The sequence below is a fragment of the Grammomys surdaster genome, unplaced genomic scaffold, assembly GCF_004785775.1.
Source record: "Grammomys surdaster isolate TR1022 unplaced genomic scaffold, NIH_TR_1.0 232, whole genome shotgun sequence".
In the NCBI taxonomy this organism is placed as follows: domain Eukaryota; kingdom Metazoa; phylum Chordata; class Mammalia; order Rodentia; family Muridae; genus Grammomys; species Grammomys surdaster.
In genome coordinates, this window is record NW_021604677.1 from 1,452,646 (window position 1) to 1,478,305 (window position 25,660).

A 25,660-nucleotide genomic window follows, 5' to 3' on the forward strand; every position below is an offset into this window, starting at 1 on the left:
GGGCAATTGTATCCCTCAAAATCATACCCATCAAGGTTGATGACTCCTAACCCATACAGCTATAGACAGCTCTGCCTATGAGTCTCCTCTCCTCTTGTGTGTAACCTTGGGCTGGAGCTAGTAAATCACAAGACTCTTAAAGACATACATTTTGGTTGCTTCCTAGGCCAGACAGAATGTTTCAGTTCTTGGGGGACAGCTACGCAACACCTCAATCTAATAAAGTCCACTTGTGTTCCGTAAACTATGAACATGTATTAGAGAAAAGCTGAAAGGCCTCTCTTAATATCTGAAGTAAGACTTGGACAAGCACTTTCACCAAACAGTGCTAGAAGGCCTTGCATAGCAGTCCAAATGGTACTGTTTACAAACAACATATAGAGACAACTCCAAAAATTCCCCAAAATCTGTTAGAAATAATGAATGAAGTCAGTAAAATTTATAGATACAGATGCATGTATTGTGAACTATTTAAAATAGAAAGCAAGAATGCCATCCTCTATGAGTAAATTCAGGTAGCAAAGCAAAACACCTTCACAGTACAAATCATGAAACATCAATTAAAGAAATTTGAAGATAATCCAAAAGTGGAAGGACAGCCTATGTTCAGAAAGTAAGAGCTAGTGTTGACAGAATTCCCATACCTCCTGTTATGAATTGATCAGAACTTTCTGCCTACAGGCACATGATATGAATGCTTGATAACCATTTAATGGTGCTATCGTAAAGCTGTAGAACATTTAGGAGTTGGGGCCTAAGTGGAATGGAAAGGTGCCTAGAGACACCTGACTTGCCTTCTCTACTTTTCACATGGACTCACTTGGCTGAAAGTCTGATATGTCTAACTCTATATGCTCACAATTCATATCTGCTTTAAGTTTGACAGACCTCTTAGCCAGCTGTTGGCCAGTTCTCAAGGAGGTTAAGAACACACATACACATATGTGTACACACACGAGTGCATCATATGCAGGTACTCAAATAAGGCAATAGAAGTTTGTGGGAAACAATCATCAGTACAATCAGTAATAAATGAAGTAGAATGAGAGGATAGTATGTTACTTGATGGCATTAAAGCTAAGAACCAAAGCATGAGCTTGAACTAGCTGTATACCAAGAAGGACACAGAAGCTTTTGGATGAAGGAACAGCATAATAAAGGAACTGAGAACAGCCTTGCTATAGCTGGAAGGCTACTACGATTGTGGCATAGGTGAAATAGAAAGTTTGTGCAAAGTTTAGACTCACCGTTAAAGTGTTGCATTGTAAGTAATATAAAGAGAAATTTGTTTCTAAGGCCAGCACTTTTATAGTTATTTTTGTGTGTCTGATGAAGTTCCTAGCTTTACATAATTAGTATTTCATTGAGGCTAGGAGATAACCAGCAAATAATTAATGTATAATGACTCCCTGGGAAAAATAATAAGTAAGGTATAAGATTTCAGGGTGTTTGAGATAAGCCTCAGATAAGGAAATGTCTGGGCAAAGCTGGAAAATACAGCAGGCAAACCAAGCAGATAGCTAAGTTCAAGACAACCAGCTTGGTGGGGGGACAAAATTACATACATTCATTTATATTTTTTATATTTTCATGTGTGTATATTCACATTATTGAATGCATGTGTAAGTCAAGAGTTATTCTAGATGGGTCTTCCGTTTTCTTTATTGAGAGAATCTTCAAATCTAGAGCTCATCAATATGGCTAGTTAGCCAGCTTGCTCTGGGGATCCCCTATTTCTACTTCTGAGTCTGGAGTTACAGGTGATCTGTCATGGCCAGCCAGCCTTTATACATGGATTTCTGGGAATCCAAACTAATCCTTGTACTTGAATGGCAAGTTCTTTAACCTCTAAGCCATCTCCCCAGATATTTTACTCACTCTTTGAGAACAATTTTTATTACTTTTGTAAGAATAAAGCAGAACTTTGGGAGGATAGTGACTTGGGTCTCCTATCTTGGAAACAGTGTGGATGTAAAGATAGATACATTTAGAATTAACAATAAGTCTGTACTATATGAAGGATATGAAAAGTAGTCAAGAATGGCACCCTGGCTGCTAGTTCAGAACATAATGAATATGGCCCTCATTTCCTCTTTCAGCTAAGTCAAAAGGTTAGGCTTTTGTCATGGTTGTTTATATTCTCCCCTCAGTTCTGCCTCTTACTGTAGCTTCACAGCTTCCCCCTTTCTTTCTGTGCACTTTTAAAACAAGATCTAGATACCTAGAATAATAAGAAGGAACCAGTTCATTTATTTTTGTCCTTTTAAGAAGAAGTAAATGAGAATTTTCCAAAGCATTTTGCCCTAGAAAATGTGGAGCAAAATGTGTTAAGTTTTTCCCTGAAGTCCCCCATGACAGGTGGGGAAAATTCAAAGATCCAGAGCAGGAAAGAAAACATCTTTGACAGAAGCAAGCCCAGAAAGGATTATAGAAGGAGACAACATGAAGTCAAGTATGAGAAGTACAACAATACAGTTAAATCTTGTTAATTCTGATTAATGGGCTAGAAGTCTTCCTAAATATATTGAACACTTAAAATTTTGCCAAATTTATATATTACTTTAAAGTGTACATTTATGAATAAAAAGAATATAAGTGATGAGTAAATCTCACCACAGTTGCTTTCTGGATTTTATTTTGTTTGTGATATAAAGTATCAAATCCAGGCCTCATACAGTGTATGCAGTTGTGGTGATTAATAAGCCTCTGGGCATACCTAAGAAGGATTATCTAAATGACCCACTTTCAATGTGAATAACACTGAAGCTATAGCATGGGCTTCACTGAATAAGGAGGCAGCTAGCAGAGCATTAGCTTTCCTTATTCTCTATACTCTGACCTTGAACCTTGAACGCAATGTGGCCAGTTGCTTCCCAATAACTGCCCCGCTTTCCCTACCACGATGATCTTCCATTGGAACTGTAAGCCAAAACAAGCCCTCACTTCCCTTAAGCTAGTTTGGTCAAGTATCTTTATCATAGCAATAAGACTATTAACCAATACAAGTTTCTACCACTGACTTGGTCCATTTTTGTTTTCACTTTGGCAAAGATCTTGCTATGCTTAGTGCAGTATGCCCTCAAGCTAAACATTCTATTTCTGCTTCCAGTGTAGCTTGGAAACACCAAGCTGCCCCCCATCTCTTGGCCTATTCTCTGAATAAATCAGACCTTAAATCTCCTAAAAAAAACAAGGAAATGTTTATGATGTGATTTATCTATAGATGGTGTGGAAAATAGACATCAGTGAGTTTGCTGAGCACTGGACATTTGGGTTCAAGTGAGACTCATGGAATATAGGTGTGATAGTGGACATCAATTTTCATCCCTTAAACCACAGAAGACAAGAAGCTGTTTCTTATTTTCTTAGTTGGCATCATTCGTATAGTTCTTTAAAGAATAAATATTATCAAATCTAGTCATGAACTTCTAGAACATAGTGCTTATCCCAATTTTCCAGATGCAGAAACTAGAACAGAAAGATTGATTGCTTTAGGTGATACACAAAGCCAGTAACAAGTTAGACCTAAATGCAAGGTATCAAACTCAGCCTGTCACGTTTGATTTTTTTTATCTTTCAATATACTAAGTAGACTTTTTAATAATATAATAACTTCAGATAAGAAGAAAGAGTTGGGATAGAATAGACGACTAAGGAAAGTTGTACAAGAAAAGTTAATAGCTTCAAGAACAAGTAACTGACAAGACTATGCCATTTCACAATCATGAAGAAGAAAAAAAGATGTGGTGTTTGGTTTTAGTTTAGAGAACAGGATAATTGAGATGCATAGGACTAAAACTAATCAGATACTAAAGAACAGGTATATTTGCAAATCATCTAAGTGTGTAGATGGTAATTATTCATTGTGTCTTAACTTGTTTTCTGCATACACTCTAGAACAGTGGGGTATAGTAAACACTGTAACAGTAGTCTCATTCATGTGATAGTATTGGGGACGGGGGCGCTGTGTTTGAAGGCATGAACTACATGCAGCAGTTCTGGGATCTGACTGCCTACCATTAGTTATATGACTCAAGTGTGCTACTTAGCTACTGAGGTTCAATTTTTCATATTTAAAAGGGATGGTAACAACTCTGTCCTCACAGGACTGCTGTGAGAAGAAAATGTGCTAAAAACAGTTAGGATCCTTAAAAGTATTTTTGTTTGGTATGTTAAGTGTTATATATTGTACCTATGTTTAGAAACTATTGCTTTAGAAATATTAATATTAGGGTGCCCAATCTGCACATATTTCAGAAGCAGATAAGGGATACTGAACCTTTGTTAGTACCATGGTTCTAAAACATTGAAAATGCCATATAAAAAGGCTACTGCTGCTGAAAGCAATGAGGTGAGCTTTGACATTATATTTATGCTCTTCTGGTTATCGTCTTTAATGATTTAATTCAGTAATAAAATATAATTGTGCTACCTTTAAAAGTTAATTCTACTCAGGTATGGTGACACATACCTTTAATCCTGGCACCGGAGAGACAGAAGCAGGTAGATTTCTGTGAGTTCAAGACTAGCCTGGTCTACACAGTGAGTTCCGGGACAGCCAGGGCTACAGTTAGACTCTGTCTCCAAAAATGAAAAAGAAATAAGGTTAACTCTATAAAATTCATTTGCAAACTAGTTTCTTCTGCATTCAAAAAGCCTTTTTAATATATGGAAATATTCTTCAAACATGTAGTATAGAATCATAACTCTCTATAAATGGAAATAAGCATAAAAGTTATGTTCAAAAGTAAATATGAAGTGTGTACAGAATAATTTTCTGCTAGTGATGTAGGGAATTAATGTAGAAATAAGAATAAGGAAAGACTGTTAATATCTTACTCTATAACTCAGTTTTTATAATAGTAAAAAATTAAGCCAAGCTAAAAATAATTTTTAAATGGAATTATGTATGTTTGGCAGACATGACAAATCTGTTGTTGTTTAAGTTTTATTTATTTTTAGGCTTTATTTTACTTACTTGTAATTCACACTTTCCTTCCCTATTTACTCTGCATGTAATTTTTTTCTGTCATCATTACCGAAGATTGAACCCATGGCTTTGTATGTAAAAAGGAGGTGCTCTGTTGCTAAGCGTTGCCCCAAGGCAGAATTATTTCATTAATCACATATGTATATACTTAAATTTAATGTGTCACTATATGGTAAATCATTTGTTGTATGGATATATTTGGGGTTCAGTAAAGGAGCATAATTTTGCAGTATTGGGGATTTTTGAAAATTTTATTCTGAATAACTATTCTTGAATTCTTTTCTATTTGCGTATCAGTAGAATGTTTAGTTGCTTCCTTCACTGTTAATTTCCCCTCTTCTATTTCTGAGGTTCATCATACAGTAACAGGTTAAGAAATGAATATTTGGGACAAAAATATTTAAACTTATCTAACATGTATCAATGTGACTTGTTTATTTCTGCTTTTAAAAGGCTTTGTAGCTTTTGTGATTCTTCTGCTTGGTGCATCTTCTATTGAGCAGTTCAGACCATTGATAAGCATTATTCAATGGCATATGGTCTGAGTCTGACATGCTTTGAAAAGAGTATAGAGTTCTGATAATGAGGATTCTGTGAAAATGGGAAAACCAGCACAACAGATATGCTTTGAGAAGCTATGGGATTTTAGCATCTTGAAACAATATATCATACTCAAAGGGACAGAACTGGGCTGCACAGTCTGTTAGCTCATTCTTGTCCAATCTGGTCTCCTTTCTTTTGGAGCCAGCATTGTCATCAACTTGCTGAATTATATTCTGACTGGAGTGTTCCTTAGGCCCAGAGTAATGTATCTACTTAAATGGAATCCTATCTCTCTACAAAAGCTTTTTGAGTATAATAAATTTAAAATATAAAAAAATTCTATTAAGTTAAAGTAAATGGTTCAACAGCTTACATATGTGCCTCTGCTCCTATCCGTTAAACAGATCACTTCTTCGAAGAATATAGATCTGTTTCTCTTTTATGTGCAATATGGAATTTTTTTTTGTTTAACTATTAGGTGGTCTAACATATTTCAAAGGCTGTTTATTTGAAAAATACCAATGCATCACAACAAATGTTTATTAAACAATGAACACTGAACTTGAAGCTTCCTGTTGTTTTTAGTGTTGCAGTTAGTCATAATTCTGTAGCATCCCATCTAACCAAAAATTAAGCCTATCAGTCATATCGTATCTGTTTTTGTATAGTAAGTTATGGGCATTATATTTGCTTAAGGATTCCTAGAGAAATTGAGATAGTAATGCAAATAATTTTTGTGCATTTTATTTCATTGACTCAAAGTGGAGAAAGGTTACCGAATTGACTTAAAAATCAGTGAAAAATTTTAATTTGACATAACTTAGCACCTATGTTATGTACTATGATATTAATACTACTGTATTGTATAAAGAATAATCTGTGATAAGCTTTAAAAAGTGGTAGCATAATGTTAGGCAAACAGAAAGGGATGAAGAAATATCTATTGAAATGTTTACCTTTCAGTATATAAAAATCCTCAAAGTTTTTTGTTTAACTTAAAATGTTTTCATCTATATGAAACTCGTTTTAAAAAAGAATAATAAGATATACAATTCAGTAAAATGTATTTTTAAGTTATTTCATTCTACTTCAGTAGTATTTTATGTTGAATGATTAACATCTATAAATTTCCCTTTTTGCTATTTCATCTCTAGAAACTGATAATAAATGAAGTTGTTTTTTCTGTGATTGCCCTCTTGAGTATTTCAGGGATTTCCTGTTCAGATAGGCAAAGCTCTCCTTTTAATGCATTGATTTATGTGAACATGAGGTAGGAGGAGTGAAAAACAACTCCTCTTTCCCCAAACCTCCTATTATAAAGAACTTTGGCTTTTGATTGTCCTCGCACACTTTGAGTTACACAGTTCATATGTACTTATTAAAAACTGAAAAATCTAAAAGCCATTTTGAGAAAACATCGGTTTATTAATACCTTCTAGAATAAATTGAAAATACCTTATGCAGTGAAAATGGCTCATATAGTCTATGAGAAACTTTGTGAACCTTCTTATACTATCTTTGTTGTAGACAGAGTACATATCTTATGCTAAATTTCAAATAGTTTGTTATGTTCACAAATAAATGTAGAAATGCTGTTAGTTATCATGTAGTATGAGAAAGAATGCAGCCATCACAGTGAAAGTTGATAATATTTCTTATATGTATGTTATTCAGAGCATTTTCTACTCAATGAATGACTTTCTATAAACTAATATTATTATTAAGCTTTACCTTCCTGTTTTATGCGTTATTATGTATTATGTACAAAACAGTTTATTCCCACATTTTAAATTTTTACAAGTTTTTTATTGTGAAAACAAAATAAATAGAAATGGAAGCAATGATTCCTTGTATGGGTAATGTGGACTTAAGTATTTCTTCTAAAATGTAGCAGCCAGATTAAGGATCCTTAATTACAGATTTTGAAATGCTTAGTTTATGCAGACTTACAAGAGGAAACTTGTACAGGTATGGTTGTGTATGAAAAAAGTTGTCAGTTAAAGAGCAAAATGGAGTGAGATTTTTGTCTTTTACTCTCAAATATATAAAATTGCATGTGTTACTTTTTCCACATTCTCCCTCCAGTATTTAGTACTAGTGGATGTGGTGATAAGGCTATAGAGGTAACTAAAATAGCCTTTTGGGGTAACTAAAATACCCTTTAAGAAGTGTCATGTTGAATGATTATGACAAGAAAAATCTTCCTGTGCTGTTTCTGAGGTTACTCTCTGCTTTAAGGACAGCAGAGAGGGGCACTAAACAAAAAAGATTTCACTTTCTGTTTAGTGCTTTAAAAGGAAAAAATTATAAGCATATAAAATTTTCTGTTTATCACCATCAAATATGTGTTGCAAACATTATTTCTAATATATAATAGAGAAGAATAAAATATTCAAAGATTATTTATAAAGCATATTTCAAAAACATAGGTATGTGAAACTTGACAGAGCTAAGTAGAGTTAGATATGAACTCTTTAATACAAAACAGAATATGTGAACATTTTTAATATATTAAAAACTTTGATATAAGGAAGAAATTTATATAATCTATATAGGAAATATGTAGTTTATACTTAAAATAAGGACTCATATAGTCAGTTTAATTGATAGAATGAATGCTTTGGACTATCAACATAATTTCAGTACAAAAATAGAATGTACATAATTGTTAAGATACAAATTAGAACTATAGCAGAAGTTAAATTGTAGGCAAATGCATATTTTATAGATGTTTGTGAAAATAAGTAATGAAACATAATTAAATATTTTTGAAACTTTGTGTCCATCATGATACTTTTAAATAATAAGTAAAATGAAGTTTGAAAAACTAAATAAGGAAAAGATTAATACCCATAAATACAAAAATCTATGTCACACCAATAAGAGAAAGACAGCTGTCACATTTACTAAAGTGAAGTGTTAATGCATTGGGGGAGGAGAAAGGAGGGAAGGGAAGAAAGGAAGAAAACAGCCAGGGAATAGGTAAAGCTTTTTTTTAAGCTTCACTGCTAATCAAAGTAATAAGGAATAAGCAGAAATAGTCTGATTTTTCTTTTTATGATCAAAATAGTTCAGACCGATATAGCTAAAGTTGTGGCCGTTCTGGGAGAGAAGTTTGAAACAGTCATCCTTCAGATATCTTCAAAACCTTCTTACCCTTTGGAAATTTGTATATAAGGCCAATAGTAGTTATTGCATGACTCTAATGGGGGAATTTAAAAGCATATATAAGGTTCCTACTACTCTAATTTACAGATAAGGACCTAAGGCTCAGAGGATTCATGTGACTTCCTTAATGGGTGCTAAATTCAGTATGAAAGCTTGATTGGAATAATTTCTGTCTGCTAGAATTGTATCAGATGCTTCTTGTTTGTATTTTTCTCAATTTTAAACACAGATCCAGAAAAGCAAGTGTTTTTTAAAACATGATAAGATGCTGAACCATATTAGACAATGTTATATCCTTTTAAATAGTCTTTAATCATTAAGGGGAGCTTCTGATTATCATGATATATTTCTTATTGCATAATATTAAAATGGGTAGTATGGAGAGCATGTGTTTACCAAGTAGGAATTCCTTTCAGTTTACCCAGCTTCAATGAAAATAGTAGAGGTGTTATATATTTATTCCTCTATAATGTCATTAAAGTAAAAAAGCACAGCAGTGTCAACCAAATGTAATTGAAATGCATGAGTATTTTGAAGCAGATGCATCTGCATCTTGGATTTGTGCTTGCATTTGCAGATGGAGAACATCATTGGAACAATACGAGATTCCAACCTGAAGCTGACTCTGGCATTTGGTATAGGAATGCATCATGCTGGCCTGCATGAAAGAGACAGAAAAACAGTAGAAGAACTGTTTGTGAACTGTAAAGTTCAGGTACTTTCTTTTCTGTCTTCATTGAATACTTATTTAAAAGTAACATAGAAGTTTTCTTTTACTTAGCTGTAAGATATTATCTTTATCTTTTAGGTTCTCATTGCCACAAGCACATTAGCATGGGGTGTAAACTTTCCAGCACACTTAGTAATTATTAAGGGAACTGAATATTATGATGGAAAGACAAGACGTTATGTGGATTTTCCCATCACAGGTAACTTTCTGCAGAGATATAGTAAGCTTGTATTTTATTTTAGCAGTTTAAGTTTATATAAATTTAATTTTGAGATTTCATCCCATTTAAGTATCTAATAAACAAGTTAAGAAGTGTTAGTTTTCAGTACAAATGATTAACAAAATGTAGAACTTGTATATTTACTTTTTTAAATTCTTAAATAAAAGTACTGGTTAATAATTACTAAGAACAATAAATTTTGAATCAGCAGTACAATTAATAGATTTCAAAAGCTAAATAGGTTTTAATTATAAATTACTATAAACCTTCTTAAAGATTAAAAAAGAAGTAACTTTTATTCTCCAAGAGGATAAAAGATAAGAACCAAATAGCTTTCTCATCTAGGGGAAACAAGTAGACAAATGGCCTAAAAGGAGAGGTTCCTGTATGGGTTTTCCTTTTCCATGTTTAATTAAAATAGAGATGTTATTTATTTTATGTGTGTGCATGAATGTAGGTATGCTGATACTGTGGAGTGGGGGGCACACTAGCATTATGTGTGTACATGCAGACAGAGGCTAGAAGTTGATACCAACTGTCTTCCTCAGTCACTCTGCTATCGTTTCCTAAAACATGGGCTCTGTTATTTACTAAATAACAGAGTAGATGTACTCATCTAGTCTAGCTGGCCAACTTGTTTTCAGAACCCCTGTCTCTGCCTCCCAAGTGCTGAGATACAGTCAGGCTACCATACCCTTCTGACTTTTATATCAGTGCTGGATCTCAAAACTCATCTTAAATCATGTAACTCGAGAGAAATTTATTTCATAAATAACGTAAGCTACCATTTTAAAAGTTCAAATTTAAATTACAGTTACTTAGTATAATTTTTTGAGTATAGCATATTACATATATATATAGTGTATGTACATTCGTATTTAAATTAGGGAATGTATGTAATGATCAAAGAAGCACACACGTGTTGTTAAAAATTGTGTTGACTGTTAATTCTTTCTGTGAGAAGTATGCCCTGATGGATAGCTCTATGCATGCTCAGTGTCACTGCAGAATGCCTTTGATTTCCTCTTCCATAGATGTGCTGCAGATGATGGGGCGAGCTGGGAGACCTCAATTTGATGACCAGGGCAAAGCTGTAATTCTAGTTCATGATATAAAAAAAGATTTTTATAAAAAGTTTCTTTATGAACCTTTCCCAGTAGAATCAAGGTAAGTTTGGTTTTAAAGTAGTATAAAGTGTTTCATTTTAAAGTGAGTTGGTGTTTTCCTGGTTATATTTCTTTTTAATTAAAAATAAGTTTTGTCCTACAATGCTTTGATTATATTCTTTCCCATTCCCAACTTCTCTCAGATTATGTCCCCCTCCCTACCCACTCAGCTTCATGTTCATGCAACCTCCCCTCTTCCCTTTCCCCTTCTCTGTCTCCCTCAAAAGAACCAAATAAAAAAGAATACAAACAACAAAACAAAAATTTCTAACAAGAAATCTATTTGCAGTTGATATCTCTTGGGAAAGTTTATATCAATGAAGTGACTCTGTGTACCAGCCACTCTCTGGAATAGGCCTGGTGCCTCAGAGTAATTGGCCAACACAAAACTCCATGCTTTACTTTATATTTTTTGGTTATGTGGGGTTGTTTAATTTTATTTTGTTTTGATATTTTTGTTTTACTAAAAGATATTAGAAAAATTATTGCTGAACTTCATAATGTAATTATTACTATGAGACAATGTGCAGCTGTGATTATCATTGTAAAAGAAATATTCTTGTGTGCTCTTAAGCCCCTGTGTACACAGATCTATTGGCTCTGACACCAGATGACCCAGGTTGAATTCAGAGCTCTGCTTGGCATTGAGTAATGAGTTTCACTCCTCATTATGTGTAAAATGGGGGTGATAGCAATCCTAGGTTACCCACATGAATGATTCACATGAGTAAAGTTAGAATTGTTATCTGTTGTTAGGAAAGCATTCAGCACAGTATTACTTTATGGAGAAATTTGTATTTTCCTTGGTATTTGCTTTAGGTACTTTTCGATTTTTTTGCAATTAATAATGTTCACAATAAAGAGACAAGTAACTAAAGTTTATAATACTGATCCTGAGTAATTTGGCAGCTCCCATGTAATCCGGTACTCTCTTCTGACCTCTAAGTGTGCTGCATTCACATACGCCAGTCCCCAGGTAGACAGACACACACCCATAGACACCCGCAAGCACTCATACAGGCACTCTTGAAAATAAAGGTAAATCTTTTTTTTATTTGTTTGTTTGTTTGTTTGTTTGTTTTATTCCTTTTTTACAGTCCAGTCATTATCCCCCTCCAGGTCCACCCTCTCACTGTCCCTTATCCCATTCCTACTCCCCTATTTCCAAGAGGATGTGGTCACACTACTCTCACCCCACTTTCACCCCACTAGACCTCTCCATTCCCAGGGACCTCACGTCTTTCAAGGGTTAGGTACGTCTTCTCTCAGGGGGGCCAGAACAGATACTCCTCTGCTCTGTATGTGTCAGGGGCCTCATATCAGCTGGTGTATGCTGTTTGTTTGGCGGCTCAGTGTCTGACAGATCTTTGAGGGTCCAGGTTAGTTGAGAGTGCTGGTTTTCCTATAGATCGCCCTCCTCCTCCTCACCTTCCTCCAGTTTCTCCCTAATTCCACCACAGGGATCCCCAGCTTCTCTACATTGACTAGGTGAAAGATCTGCATCTGACTCTTTCAGCTGTTTGTTGGGCCTCTCAGAGGGCATCCATGCTAGGCTCCTGTCTATAAGCACTTCATAGCCTCAGTAATAGTGTCAGGCCTTAGAGTCTCCCCTTGAGCTGGATCCAAATTTGGGCCTGTCTCTCGATCTCCTTTCTCTCAGGCTCTTCTCCATTTTTTGTCTGTGCAGTTCTTTTAGACAGAAACAATTCTGGGTCAGAGTTTTTGACTGTGGGATGACAATCCCATACCTCCACTTGATACCCTGTCTTTCTACTAAAGGGACACTCTACAAGTTCCCTCTCTCCACTGTAAGGCATTTCATCTAAGCTCACTCCCTTTGGATCCTGAGTGTCTCTCACCTCCCATGTCTCTGGTACTTTTTTTATAGGGTGCTCCCAACTCCTACCTCCTGAGGTTGCCTGTTTCCTTTCTGTTGGCCTTCAGGGCTTTAGTACTGTTTCTCCCTGCCCCCCCCCATCAATTTTTTTATAAGATAAATATTTATTAAAGACTTCAACAGTCCCAAAAGTTGGTGGTTACCTTTTGTTTGCTTGCTTTGGCTTTTTTATGTGTGGTTTGGGAGGGTTGAGTCATGCTAAGTCCTACTACTAAGTATATCACTGGCCGCTTTCTTGCTTTTTATTTTGAGACAAGGTTTTACTAGGTTACCCAGACTGATCTTGAACTCACTCAGTAGCCTACACAGGCCTTGAGCTTGCAACTTCTATGCCTCAGCACCCCTTTTCTGAGAAACTGGGATCACAGGACTACACCACCAGGCTCTACTGTTTGCTTGTTGGTTTGTGTTTTCCAAAGATGAAGGAAATCGTGTCTAAATATCAGAATTAGAAATCAAAGATATTTAAAAAGATAAAAAGATAATATAAGCAACTTTACAGAAATGATTTTTACAGTTTAGCCCAAAAAGTAAAATTTATTTTTCAAAATTACTTAAACTATCACAATACAAAAGAAAAGAAGAAAAGTCATCACTATCTGGTCTTTCAAAGCAATTCAATTCAAAATGTAAAATTTTTTTATAATGAAATCTTTTGACCCAGATGCTTCACTGTTGAATTCTTTCTAGTATCGAAGGAATAGTATCAGTCATAAATGAACATTCTCCTATTAATATAAAGGGTAGGATTTTCACGGTGTAGTGGTGCACACTTTCAATCTTAGCACTCTGAAGGCAGATGCAAGAAAATCCATTTAAGTTTGAGTCCAGCCTGGTCTATATTAGCATATTTCAAGCCATCAGGATTAGACTATATAGTTAAATATCCAGAGACAGAAACTAGGAGACAGAGGACAGATGAAAGAAACAATAGAATATGTTTAGAGAGTCAGAATAACTTAGATGATAAAATTCAGTATGTAATCTTTTTTAAGAACTTAACTGACTTGTGCATGTATTAAATGAATACAGAATTCCAAAACAAAACATCACTAAATTAAACTCAGCAATATATACAAATAGTTACAAGCATACTTTATAAATGCAGAAATTGTTTTCTGAAAAGAAGTGAATCATACCACAAAAACATGTGAGAAACATATGACCATCTTATGCATTTTCAACATACTGAATTGTAAAAACATACTAATTTACTCTGAACATTGTATAGTAAAAAGGTAACTTTTCTAGTGCTTTGTCTATTGCTAATATTCCATAGTTAATTTACTTCTCTATCAGTGCACATTTAGCAATCCGGTTTTTTTCTCTTAATGGTTTGTTTTCTATGTATGCATGTTTTGCCTGGATCTATGTAAGGGTACCACATGCCTGCTAATGCTCAAGGAAACAAGAAGAGGGCATCAGATCCCTGGAACTGGAGTTAAAGTCTGTTGAGTTCTTTTATGGGTACCAGAAACCATGGTGAGGACCTCTGCAAGTATTCCTAACTGCTGAGCTCCACAGTTTACTACTCTTGTGCATAATGTGATAGTGAAGCATTTTACCCTTCCAATATCACATATGTTTTTTCTGTCAGGTTGTGATGAAAAAAAATGAAATTGCTAGATTATAGTCTGCCCTCAAATAGATAGTGTCAGTATTTTCATTCTGACTGTGTCCATTCTTGCTCTGTCACAGGTAAATTGTGATTGACACAAAGAACAGACTTTACATTCAGATTTTTTTTTTATCTTTTCATGTCCTTTGCAAAAACTAATTTGAATACTTGCATAAATTCCTATGTGTAATTATTTGGCCTTTTTTTTTACATTGCTTGCTTTTTTCTATTTTATATAAGAAACTATAATTACCGTGTTCCTTCCAGTTTTTCAACACATCTGATCACCTTTGCATACACCACAATGCCTAATAAAATGCTGGTGTTTTTTCCAAGCACTTAATACTCACTAGGTGAATGGAAGAAACACCTTTGCTTTCTCCTATCAACCCTGTCTCACCAGTTCCCTTGTACTCTTCCACAGTATTTATTCCATTCTTATTGCAGTATTTGATATTTTCTCATTTCACATACCAAATTCTTCTCTTGAGTCTCACTTCCCTCTAAGTTTCTAGCCCTTTTCTTGCCAGCCTTTGTTTTATTTTTCAGATAGCCATTCTTTTCTTAACAATTGATTGCAAGGATTACCATTTGTTGAGTATTTACCAGATGGCAGGTAGTAGTGATTGCTTTCAGCAGATTATTACTACTTAAGGTATTCTGGGGAAATTCCTTATTTCTGTAGCACTCTCTGTACTCTGTTCATATTCATATGAAAAGTACAGCATACTTTTTAACAAGAAAGAAAGAATGTAAGTATATATGTGCTGATTTATAATGTGTTCCTAAGTTTGTAGTCCTGAGTGATGAGTTTGTGACAATCTTAACAGTTATCATTAGTATATAATAAGTAATTTATAAATTATGAACAGTTAAATTTAAATATAAATTTTAAAAGCTACTTTTCTATAGCTTAGAATATAAAAATCTGAATCTTGACTGAGTAAAGTGGGTTTTATTCATTGTATTTCTTGTCTTTTATTCAATATATAGCTTATTAGGAGTGTTGTCTGACCACTTAAATGCAGAGATTGCTGGAGGTACAATAACATCAAAGCAAGATGCAATGGATTATATCACCTGGACTTACTTTTTCCGACGTCTTATCATGAATCCCAGGTAAGTGTGACATTCTTTGAAAGAGTAATTGCAAACTATATACACAGAAAGCACAAGTACTTACAAGAAACTCCAAATCTTTGCATGTCAGCTCTTGACATTCTAGTGATTCCAGATTGCCAGAAAATTAGATAGTCTCATATGGTCATAGTACAGGACAGCATAGCTTATTTATGCATTTACTATTTTTTGAATTGCCATGGGATAATTTTCCTATGCAGTTGGGAAACAAAACACTGGAAGTCAGTAAGAAATGTTCAGAACTTTGTAGTAGTGAGTGTCTTAGGTACAGTTGGAGTTTTGTAGTTGGATGAGGGAAGTTTATGAGGCAATTTGTAGGATTAAAGAACCCTGGAAGAGAAGAGATGATTGCACTGTATTTGATTCTATGGGAGTATAAAAGGTATAGTAGAAAAGAAAAAGCATTTAGATAGAAAAATAAAAACAAAAGGTTCTGGGTCTTAGAACAGTTACTAGTGTTTGGAGCATCTGAAAATTTGTTGTTGTCGGAGAGTAAAGAGTATGGAGCTAAACCTTGTTCCCATCAGAATGTCAATCAAAGCATTGGAGGGAAAAGGGTCTGTGCCCCATACACCATGCTGAGGAGTACACCCCTGATCCTGTCAGGAGGTAAGGAAACAAGCCAGTGTAAATGCTTATACATGAATTAACATTGTCAGATTAGATTTTGCTGTGTTTCAGTTCCTAGGCACTTTGGCAGAGCATCAGTTGGTTTAGGAAGACAGTTATAACAGAAAGACCAGTTAGAAAGTGTTTACTAATAGAGGAAGGTGCTGAGAGCTATAACAAATACAGAGGAAATGGAGCATGGGTCAAATCTGAGATATTCCTGATGAAGGCATTAAGAGGTCTTTAACAGAGAAATCATGGTAAAAAATGTCATTATAAAAATTTTACATTGGAGTTATAAAGAAATTTCTTTCAGCCAGCATTTCTTCTTACACTGATGTCAGTTTTAAATTGTGGTGTCTTCCCTTAGAGTTACTTAACTTTAAGGTATTTGGGAAGGTGCCAGTACAATTAAGAAGGTGACCATCTAGAACTACTGATTTTCCTAAGGGATAAGATTGTAGGAGTAGAGGAATGTGATGGACTTTCCTTATATTTTAATCCAAGATGCTTGATAACTGAAGAAATTAATGGAAGCAAGATGCTATAAGTGCCTTGCCCTATATCTTATAACTACTTTGGGATTTAAAGCCAGAGAACAATGATTCTCCTTTCAACTTTGCTCTTTATTAACTTCCCGATTGTGGGTTGCTTCACCTTTTAGTGTCTTCTTTCTTCGTCTCAAAGTGAGTAATACCCCAGATCCTTGCTGGGTCATACTGAATCAAGCAGTCAAACTAAAGATATCTTGATCCTGTTAATTGTAAAGAAGACAATTAACAGCAGTTAATGAGATGTGATTCTGCCATTTGCTTTGTTAATCTCTACCATCCTGAAGACTACTTTAAAAACCTAATTACTTCAGCTAGCTTATATGATTAGTATACAAGCCTATAGAACAAGCAAGGTCAATAACAGGTTGCAGACTGTTTCTTACTGGGTCCACAAAATCATTACCCTTTTGATGTGTTATGAAAAAATAAAAGCTCTAAAGTTTCATTGGGAAGAATTTAAGAAAATTCTTTCAAAATAATACCACCAAACCTATCTTCCCCATGCTAGTACCTTTTATAACCACAGTACAGTTTTCAAACACAGAAAATTGACATTTGTATAATACTATTAGCTAACGTATAGCCTTTATTCAGGTTTTACCTGTTTGTTGTTCTGCAACACCCCCCTTTCTATTAGAATCAAACATAGTATTTTTTATTACAGTTGGCTGCTTTTCCTGTGGCATTTTTGACTTTCTGTCTATAAAAAAATTGCCTGTTGATGAGTACTACTGGTTATTTTGTATGCCATCCTTTGGTTTGGGTTAGGCAGATGTTTGCTCACGTCATTTTTATAATATCAGTGAAGAAACACTATTCTCTTCTCAGCACATAGTATTATGTTCTTCTATAAAGGTTCTTTCTGCATGTGCATATTACTGGATATGAGGAGCATCAAAGTATACTGCTGGGTCGTTGCTTCATCAAATTACTGTAGTATCTTCTCAGTGTAAATACTGCAACACAGACTTTCCACAGCATTTCATTCTTAATATGCCTAAAGCTGAATTAATCATAAACCTAACAAAATTCTCTAGTCTCATTTTCTCCTGTTGATATTGCCACTCATCATTTTGGCTTTTACTTCAGAACCAGTCTTTTTATCTTTTCCTTTTACTTTTCCTAGTTTTAGTCACTCTTTAACTGCTTCTAATCTATCCCTATTCTAGTCTCATTTGTACTCTTTTAAATACTGTTTATCAAAATTAAGTTAATTGTGTAAAAATATGTAAATTAGATACAGTTTAGTTTTCTTTTAAGATAATGAGTAAGAAATTTTCCAGTGATTTTGGTTTTGATTGAATTGGCTTCAGTTTATTTTTTTATAGTGAGGAAATCTATATATGGCCATAATAAAGAGTAGTAATTAGAGTTGGAACTAGAAGTAATACACAGCAATGAATTTTAAAAGGAACTTATACTAGCTCTCTGATCTAAGGAATTTTGAGTATCAGTGACTTATGTGTCAACCCTGCTTGTAGTCAACATTTATGTAAATCAGCATGCATAGCAGAGTTCACATTGTCTCACAAGCTTTGTTTTGTGGCCATCATTGCCTAAGAGGAAATTTGGGCACTAGTTGTCCAAAGATTCCACCATCTTAATGGCCTGGCTTAAAGAAGTTTCTACTTGTGGTAGTTGCATTCTCTGTGCATGTTGACCTGTAGGCCAGCTCCCAAAGGCACTGGAAGAGATAGAAGAAAGATATATTCACCTACAGCAGCTCCAGTAAACAGATTTTTCTCCCTTGGGGCTTTTACTGCCACTGTTGATCCATTTTGGTATATCCTACCCAGCATAGCCAGCCAGGCTATGAAAGTCTTAAATATTCCAATCACATTTTTATAAATGATGCATCAACTGATATTTAGGATACAACAGTATCCATTCTTTTCTACCTATGTAGCACATGTGCTTGTTCCTTTAGTGGCTATGTAAATAAATGTTTGAGATAACTCTGGTTAGAATACAACTATTATTATTCTACAGTACAAGCCTTCTTGGTAAAGTGCTCCAAGATCCAGCCACAATTCTAGCTGTTTTGAAGATGCATTAGTCAAGTAGACAAAAGTTTTTGCTTTGCTGTGATATGAATAAGTCATGTGGAACTGTATAGGCCACAGCTTTAGCTTTTTCTTTGTGAGCAAAAGGAACACTGTTGCAGTGCTTCAGCACAGAATGTAGGCAGAATCATTTTGTGTCATAAGTTAGGTTGGTTAAAATCCTGTTCGTGGTTTATATTTCCCTGTTTTAAGATATACATTTTCCGATCCACTTACTTCGTTTATTTGGGGGTTGGTAGTTGAGACAGTGTAGCTGTAATGCTGTTCTGAAACTCAGCTGTTCTGGAAGTCACTATGTAGACCAGGCTGGTTTCAAACTCAGAGATACCTTCTGCCTCAGCCTCTCTGCCTCTCTGCCTCTTCTGCCTCTTCTGCCTCTTCTGCCTCTCTGCTTCTTCTGATTCTGATTCTTCTGCCTCTGCCTGTCCAGTGCTCCGTTCAGAGGAGTGTGCCATCAAATTCAACTCGGATCCATTTTGTCAGTCAAACTAAACATGTATTGTTAGCCACATACAAAATTAAAATGGTAGTTTTAAAACATATGAAATTGACTATTAAGGTTGGGAAGTTGTACAAGTGGATATATCCAGGAATACTAGTGTGCACTTGTAATCCTATCACTAGGGAGGCAGAGTAGAGGCCATATTGACTTACACAGCAAAACTTTTGTCTCAAAACAATATGAGAGAAATCAAGCAAAAGAGCACAATAGCTTTGTAATTAGCATGCAAACAAAGCTGGCCTTTCCTCTGGTAGCAATCATCAGGTGAGCCAAGATGTGTTCATAGAAATACATCCAGGAGATATGGAGGAAGAAGCAGCCTGATATGATGAGGTTCTTCTGAGGTTCTCCTGCTGGAACTACCATCAGCTCTCTGCTCTACACGGGGCTTCCCACCTCACCTGGCTTGAGAAAGTACAAAGGGTGAGATACAAAGCCAAACAATGTTATGTCATATTTTTTGTCTGCTGTGGTGGCCACAAATGCCCAGTTCTCAATGGTGTTACTTATGGCAAGCCCAAAGTTACATCATGGTTGTAACCAGCCAAAGTTTGCCCAAAGCCTTCAGAGTATATTGCTAAGGAGACAGATGGATGACATTGTGAGATTTTATCAGAGTCCTGAATTCTTACTGGGTTGGTGAAGATTCCACATACAATTTTTTAAGGTTATCCTCATTGATTCATTACATAAAGCTGTCAGAAAAGATCCTGTCACTAGTGGATCACCAAACCACTCCACATCTCCTGACTCCAAGAGCCACTACATTAGAAAGGGTCACAAATTACACTCATTATAGTGGCTTTCACCATGCAGCCTGGAGAATGTAAATGTACAGTACTCTTCAGCTCCATGGATGCATCTAATTAGTTAATTAGGTCAATAGACCTAATGTTTATAAAAGTCATACCCAATAAACAATTTAGTACAGTCATGACTTCTTAAAGGTGCTTTTGTCTTTTAAAACTAGTCTGGAGATTGTCATGAATGCGTTGTGTAAGTATAGCACTTAAAGTGCAGTAATGTTGGAAGACTACAAGTGATGCTGTATTTTGTTTCTAATAAACTTACTGTCTGTCTTTGCATTATCTCCTCAGAGTATTAAGTGTATAGTTATAAAATCCTGTAAAAGGAGTCCTGAGACTAGCCCTATAGATAGATGTGTTTGGTGGATGGATATGTTAGGTGATGGAACGTACAGTTTTGTTAGGATGATGCAATCTTCTGGTTCACTGAAGTGACTGCTTGCTTGGGAGTTTGATTACAAGCTTTAGAGTTGGATTTTGCTTTTAGAACTGTGTAGAAAGACATTCAAACCTGTTTTTCTGAACAGTCATAGAAAACTGAGATCAACTATAACCTGCATTTTGAAAATTGACTTTAGACTTTCATTTTCGGAAGCACCAAATATACTTTTGTGAAGACTGTTGTGCTTTGTTGTATCTCTGTTGTATGGTGTAATGCCAATAGTTATTGTTGACATCTGTGTGTTTTGAAGCTGGTGGAGATTGAACATTGGATGTAATGGATCACATTTAGGGGTAGTATGATGAGATTGTGCTTGGGGCAGACTATTTTTGTTAGTATTTGTAAGCTGGTGATGGATGCCATGTGAGGTTCAAGTGAACTTAGAAAAGGCTGTGATCAAGTTAGTATGCAACCATTAATGAAGCGTCTAGCCACATAACAAGTATGGTTGGGTATTTAAAGATCAATCTTAACCAGTTAGTTCATCTAGAGGTTCACTCAACTTGGACGTAAAACACACCAGTTGGTAGTACGATTTCATTGTTTACAGTTTACCCTTAGGTAGTCCCTGGGGTTGTTTGTCCTTGGTATATTATCTGGAGGTTCTTGACAAGTCACAAAGGCTACATATAACACCATATTATTTTATTTCTCATTATGCAGTGCCTTGAATAGTTTCTCACAGTTATTTTCTTAAACTGACTTTTTTCTCTTGAGATTAAGGTGATTATTTTATTGACTTCCAGAAAATACGTAGACTCAAATTCTTGAAACCTGGAGTTCTTTGCTATTGAGTTAAAAAAAAAAATCATTGTATATAGAGGTTGTTCAACTAAAGTTTAAATGTCTGTTAAAGCTGTGAAAAAATTAAGCTAAAATAAGAATTAAAACAAGAAGAATGCTTTGTATCAGTAGCAAGTGAAATTACCAAAAAAAGTTCTAGTCATTTCTAAAAGGATGCAGGTGACTAAAAACAGTATCAAAATATGTAAAACAAGAAGTGATGGAAATCCAAATTTTCAGTTCAGCCACATTACAGCTATATGTAATTTTAGCATATCTGTAAAAATAAAAATGACAGATAAATATTTTATAAAATATAGTCTTTTTCAGCCTGGTCTACAGAGTGAGTTCCAGGACAGCCAGAGCTACATAGAGAAACCCTGTCTCGAAAAAACAAACAAACAAATAAATAAATAAATAAATAAAATATAGTCTTTAAATACCAATTAACAGATTTGAATTATCCTTATGCATCTTTGTACATGTGCTGTTGCAAAACTATGTAGAATCATAACAATCTACAAGTAAAATTTGTCATGTACTAGAGCAGAAAGATATAAACAGGCTTCCAAATTTAGTCAAATAGGTGTATTCTCAGAACACAACAGAATGCATATAGACAGAGATCCCTTGCATTAAATGACAGGCCACAGAGCGTTCTAGATTAGGAGTTGTTTTAGATTTTCGAATATTTGAATGGGATAGCCTGGGAAAGGCATCCATGTATGACCACAAATTCATTTCTACTTCATGCAGATATTAGACATACAGCCTGGAAGTGATTTCATACAAAACTTATTTTAGTGTTTCTATATTTTGACTACAACTTGTCAGAAGAGATCAGGTGTGGAATTTTTGCTTGTGATATGGAACCTCACAACATTTCAGAAATTGGAGCATTCCACATTTTGGATTTCAACCTATACAAATAGAAAAAATATTAATAATGAGGAAAAAATAATCTGATGGCTTGAGAATTTAAAACTTATACCAATGAAAGATGAAATTAACACATTAAGTAGACTAGAACAGGAAAAAAATAAATACATGTTTCCTATCAAAGAAAAACGAAAGCACAGATCCTTAGAGATTTTGTACCTCTAAAGATTTCAAGCAAAGAATTCAGAAATGAAATACTAGACATTGATCTCAAGAAACTAGGTAAAGCCATTCTGACTGGTGTGAGATGGAATTTCAGGGTTGTTTTGATTTGCATTTCCCTGATGACTAAGGATACTGAACATTTCTTTAGGTGCTTCTCAGCCCTTCGAGTTTCCTCAGTTGAAAATTCTTTGTTAAGCTCTATACCCCATTCTCTTAATAGGGTTATTTGGTTGTCTGGAGTCTAATTTCTTGAGTTCTTTGTATATATTGGATATTAGCCCTCTATCAGATGTAGGATTGGTAAAGATCTTTTCCCAATTTGTTGGTTGTCATTTTGTCCTATTGACAGTGTTCTTTGTCTTACAGAAACTTTGCAATTTTATGAAGTCCCATTTGTCAATTCTTGATCTTAGAGCATATGCCCTTGGTGTTCTGTTCAGGAACTTTTCCCCTGTGCCCAAGTATTCGAGGCTCTTTCCCACCTTCTCTTCTATTAGTTTCAGTGTATCTGGTTTTATGTGGAGGTCCTTTATCCACTTAGACTTGAGCTTTGTACAAGGAGATAAGAATGGATCAATTTTCATTCTTCTACATGTTGTCCTCCAGTTGAACCAGCACCATTTGTTGAAAATGCAAAACTCAGGTGATAGTAGATGCTGGCGAGGGTGTGGAGAAAGAGGAACACTCCTCCATTGTTGGTGGGACTGCAAGATGGTGCAACCACTTTGGAAATCAGTGTGGCGGTTCCTCAGAAAATTGGACATAGCATTACCTGAGGATCCAGCTATACCACTCCTAGGCATATACCCAGAAGATGCTCGAACATATAACAAGGACATATGCTCAACTATGTTCATAGCAGCCTTATTTATAATAGCCAGGAGCTGGAAAGGACCCAGATGTCCTTCAACTGAGGAATGGATTCAAAGAATGTGGTATATTTACACAATGGAGTATTACTCAGCTATTAAAAACAATGAATTCGAGAGGTTCCTAGGTAAATGGATGGAACTAGAAGTTATCATCCTGAGTGAGGTAAGCCAATCACAAAAGAACACACATGGTATTCACTCACTGATTATTGGATATTAGCCCAGAACCTTGTAATGCCCAAGATGCAACTCACAGGCCACATGAAACTCATGAAGAAGGAAGACCAATTGGGGGTGATTCGGTCCTTCTTAGAAGAAGCAACAAAATACTCAAGGGAGCAAATATGGAGACAAAGTGAGGGACAGAAACTGAAGGAGGGGCTGTCTGAAGACCATTCCAACTGAGTATCCATCCCATGTGCAGTCACCAAAGGTAGATGCTGATGTGGAAGTCAGGAAGTGCATACTGAAAAGAGCCTCATATGGATGTCTCCTCAGAGGTCTTCAAGAGTCTGACATATTCAGAGGCAGATGCTCACAACTAGCCATTGAACTGATCATGGGGTTACCAATGGAGGAGTTAGAGTGAATACCATTAGAGCTGAAGGGTTTGAGGCCCCATGAGGGCAACAATACCAACCAACCACAGCTCCCAGGGTCTAAACAAGGAGCCTGGGAGCACTTAGGGAGGGATCCAGGGCTTCAGCTGTATATGTAAGAACGGAGGGCCCTTCTGGGCATGGGTGGGAGAAGAGATCCTTAGCCTCATGAAGGCTGGATGCCCCAGGGGTGGGAATTTGAGGGTGGGGAGGTGGGAGTGGCGGGGTAGGTAGGGGTACATCCGCAGAGAAGCAGGAGGAAGGGTGAGGGGATAGGGGGTTTCTGGATGGGTGGGGGATGGGGTAAGGGGACAACATATAAAATATAAATAAAAACATCCAATAAAAAAAGAAATATATAAATTATCAATTATAAAAAAAATTATCTGCAGTGCAAGGGATAAAGACATAAGTGTTAAGGAAACATGTAAATTCCTTTAAAAATTAGTTTTCTCATATTAACAGCTGCATTTTATCTAATTTTAATTTTTTTTCTTTTTTTTTTTCCTTGCCTCGAGTTTCTTTGTAAAAACTGCATAGGACACTGGTCATCTACAAACAGTTTTGCATGTAGGTGTGTCTTGGCAGTCCATCTGTCTTCACATTGGCAGGAGCCTTTTCTATGGGGCCTTCACAGAGGCCTGGGCACCTTTGGGAGCCTGGGCTGGGGCTGAAGCCTGGGCTTTAGCTGGAGCTTTGGCCACTGCCTTGGTTTGAACCTTGGGCTTTGGCTGGCAGAGCCTATGACCCTTGGCCATGTAGCTTCGAATCCGCTTCCCAAGCTTGGGGTGAGTGATGAAAGCCAGGCGTCTGAGTTTGCGGCTGGGGCCCTTTGGCATCTTGGGCTTGATGGCCTGAGGCTTCACAAGGGCCTTGATGGCCTCTGCTCGTGCACTCACTGCCTTTGCATTGTTGGCCTGCATCTTCTTCAGGCCTATCTTGTTGTGCTTCTTGGCAAAGTGCATGTTCCTCAGGAACTTGGGGTCAACCCCCTTAAGAGACTTGTATCTTTGTGACCAGGGTTTCTTGATGCCATTTCTGTGCCATTTCCAGGACTGGTTGTGTGTAGTGTGGTTCTTGGACTTGGCCATGTCTGCATGGTAACCTGCGGCTTCCACAGCGCCTGGGACTGGAAGAGAAACAGAGCTAATTTTTTTCTTATTGTTTTCTTTCTTCCAGTGGGATAAACTGAGATTTAACTTATCTTAGTTGGGAAGGGTGTACATGTGCAAGCTAGCTTCTGTATGTGCTCGTGCATATGTGCATGTGTATGTAATCAGGTCACGGGTTTATGTTTATTTACCCATAGAAAAGGAATACTTTTTCCAAAGGATAGTTCTTTATAGATAAATAAGAATGCGCTATGTTCCCTTCATTGTACCACCACATTGTATACCACACTAGCCACTCTTCCTGGCTTGCTGTGTGACTGTTAATATTCAGACATGTATGTAAGTAACATATGCAAGTATTATATATTTACGTGTGTATACACTCTCTTGCAAATGTCTTTAAACTCATTGTTTTCATAAAATAGAAACTGTTCCAAATTGAGTTTATGGTTCAATTTGTATTTTCAGTTCCACTGCTTTTAAATATATCTAGGCAAAAATGAGGTCTTTTCAGCTGTCCCCAAGCGCTCTTCCATTATTTGTGTCATTATTACTGCTGCATAATCTGAACATAAAAAACATGGTGTTGTAACAAATGACTTCCCAGCACTGACAGTTACTGCAGCACCATTTCTATACTGATGGAAAATTTCCCAGCAAGCTATCTAGCCAGGTTTACATAAACCAAAGAGGAACTGGCTGCCACTGTTCACATTAAATCCAAACTGCTGTAACTTTGTCT

The 25,660-nt window shown here is 35.9% G+C and overlaps 1 protein-coding gene across 2 annotated transcripts in view; it reads left to right on the forward strand.

The window, feature by feature from the left end:
- Ascc3 (activating signal cointegrator 1 complex subunit 3) overlaps positions 1-25,660 on the forward strand; it is a 266,934-nt gene that overhangs the window by 161,584 nt on the left and 79,690 nt on the right. For both annotated transcript variants that reach the window (XM_028773626.1, XM_028773627.1), the window contains exons 31-34: positions 9,279-9,416; positions 9,510-9,630; positions 10,686-10,818; positions 15,326-15,451. In XM_028773626.1, coding sequence (XP_028629459.1) covers positions 9,279-9,416; positions 9,510-9,630; positions 10,686-10,818; positions 15,326-15,451 — 518 coding nt within the window. The remainder of the gene's footprint in view (positions 1-9,278; positions 9,417-9,509; positions 9,631-10,685; positions 10,819-15,325; positions 15,452-25,660) is intronic.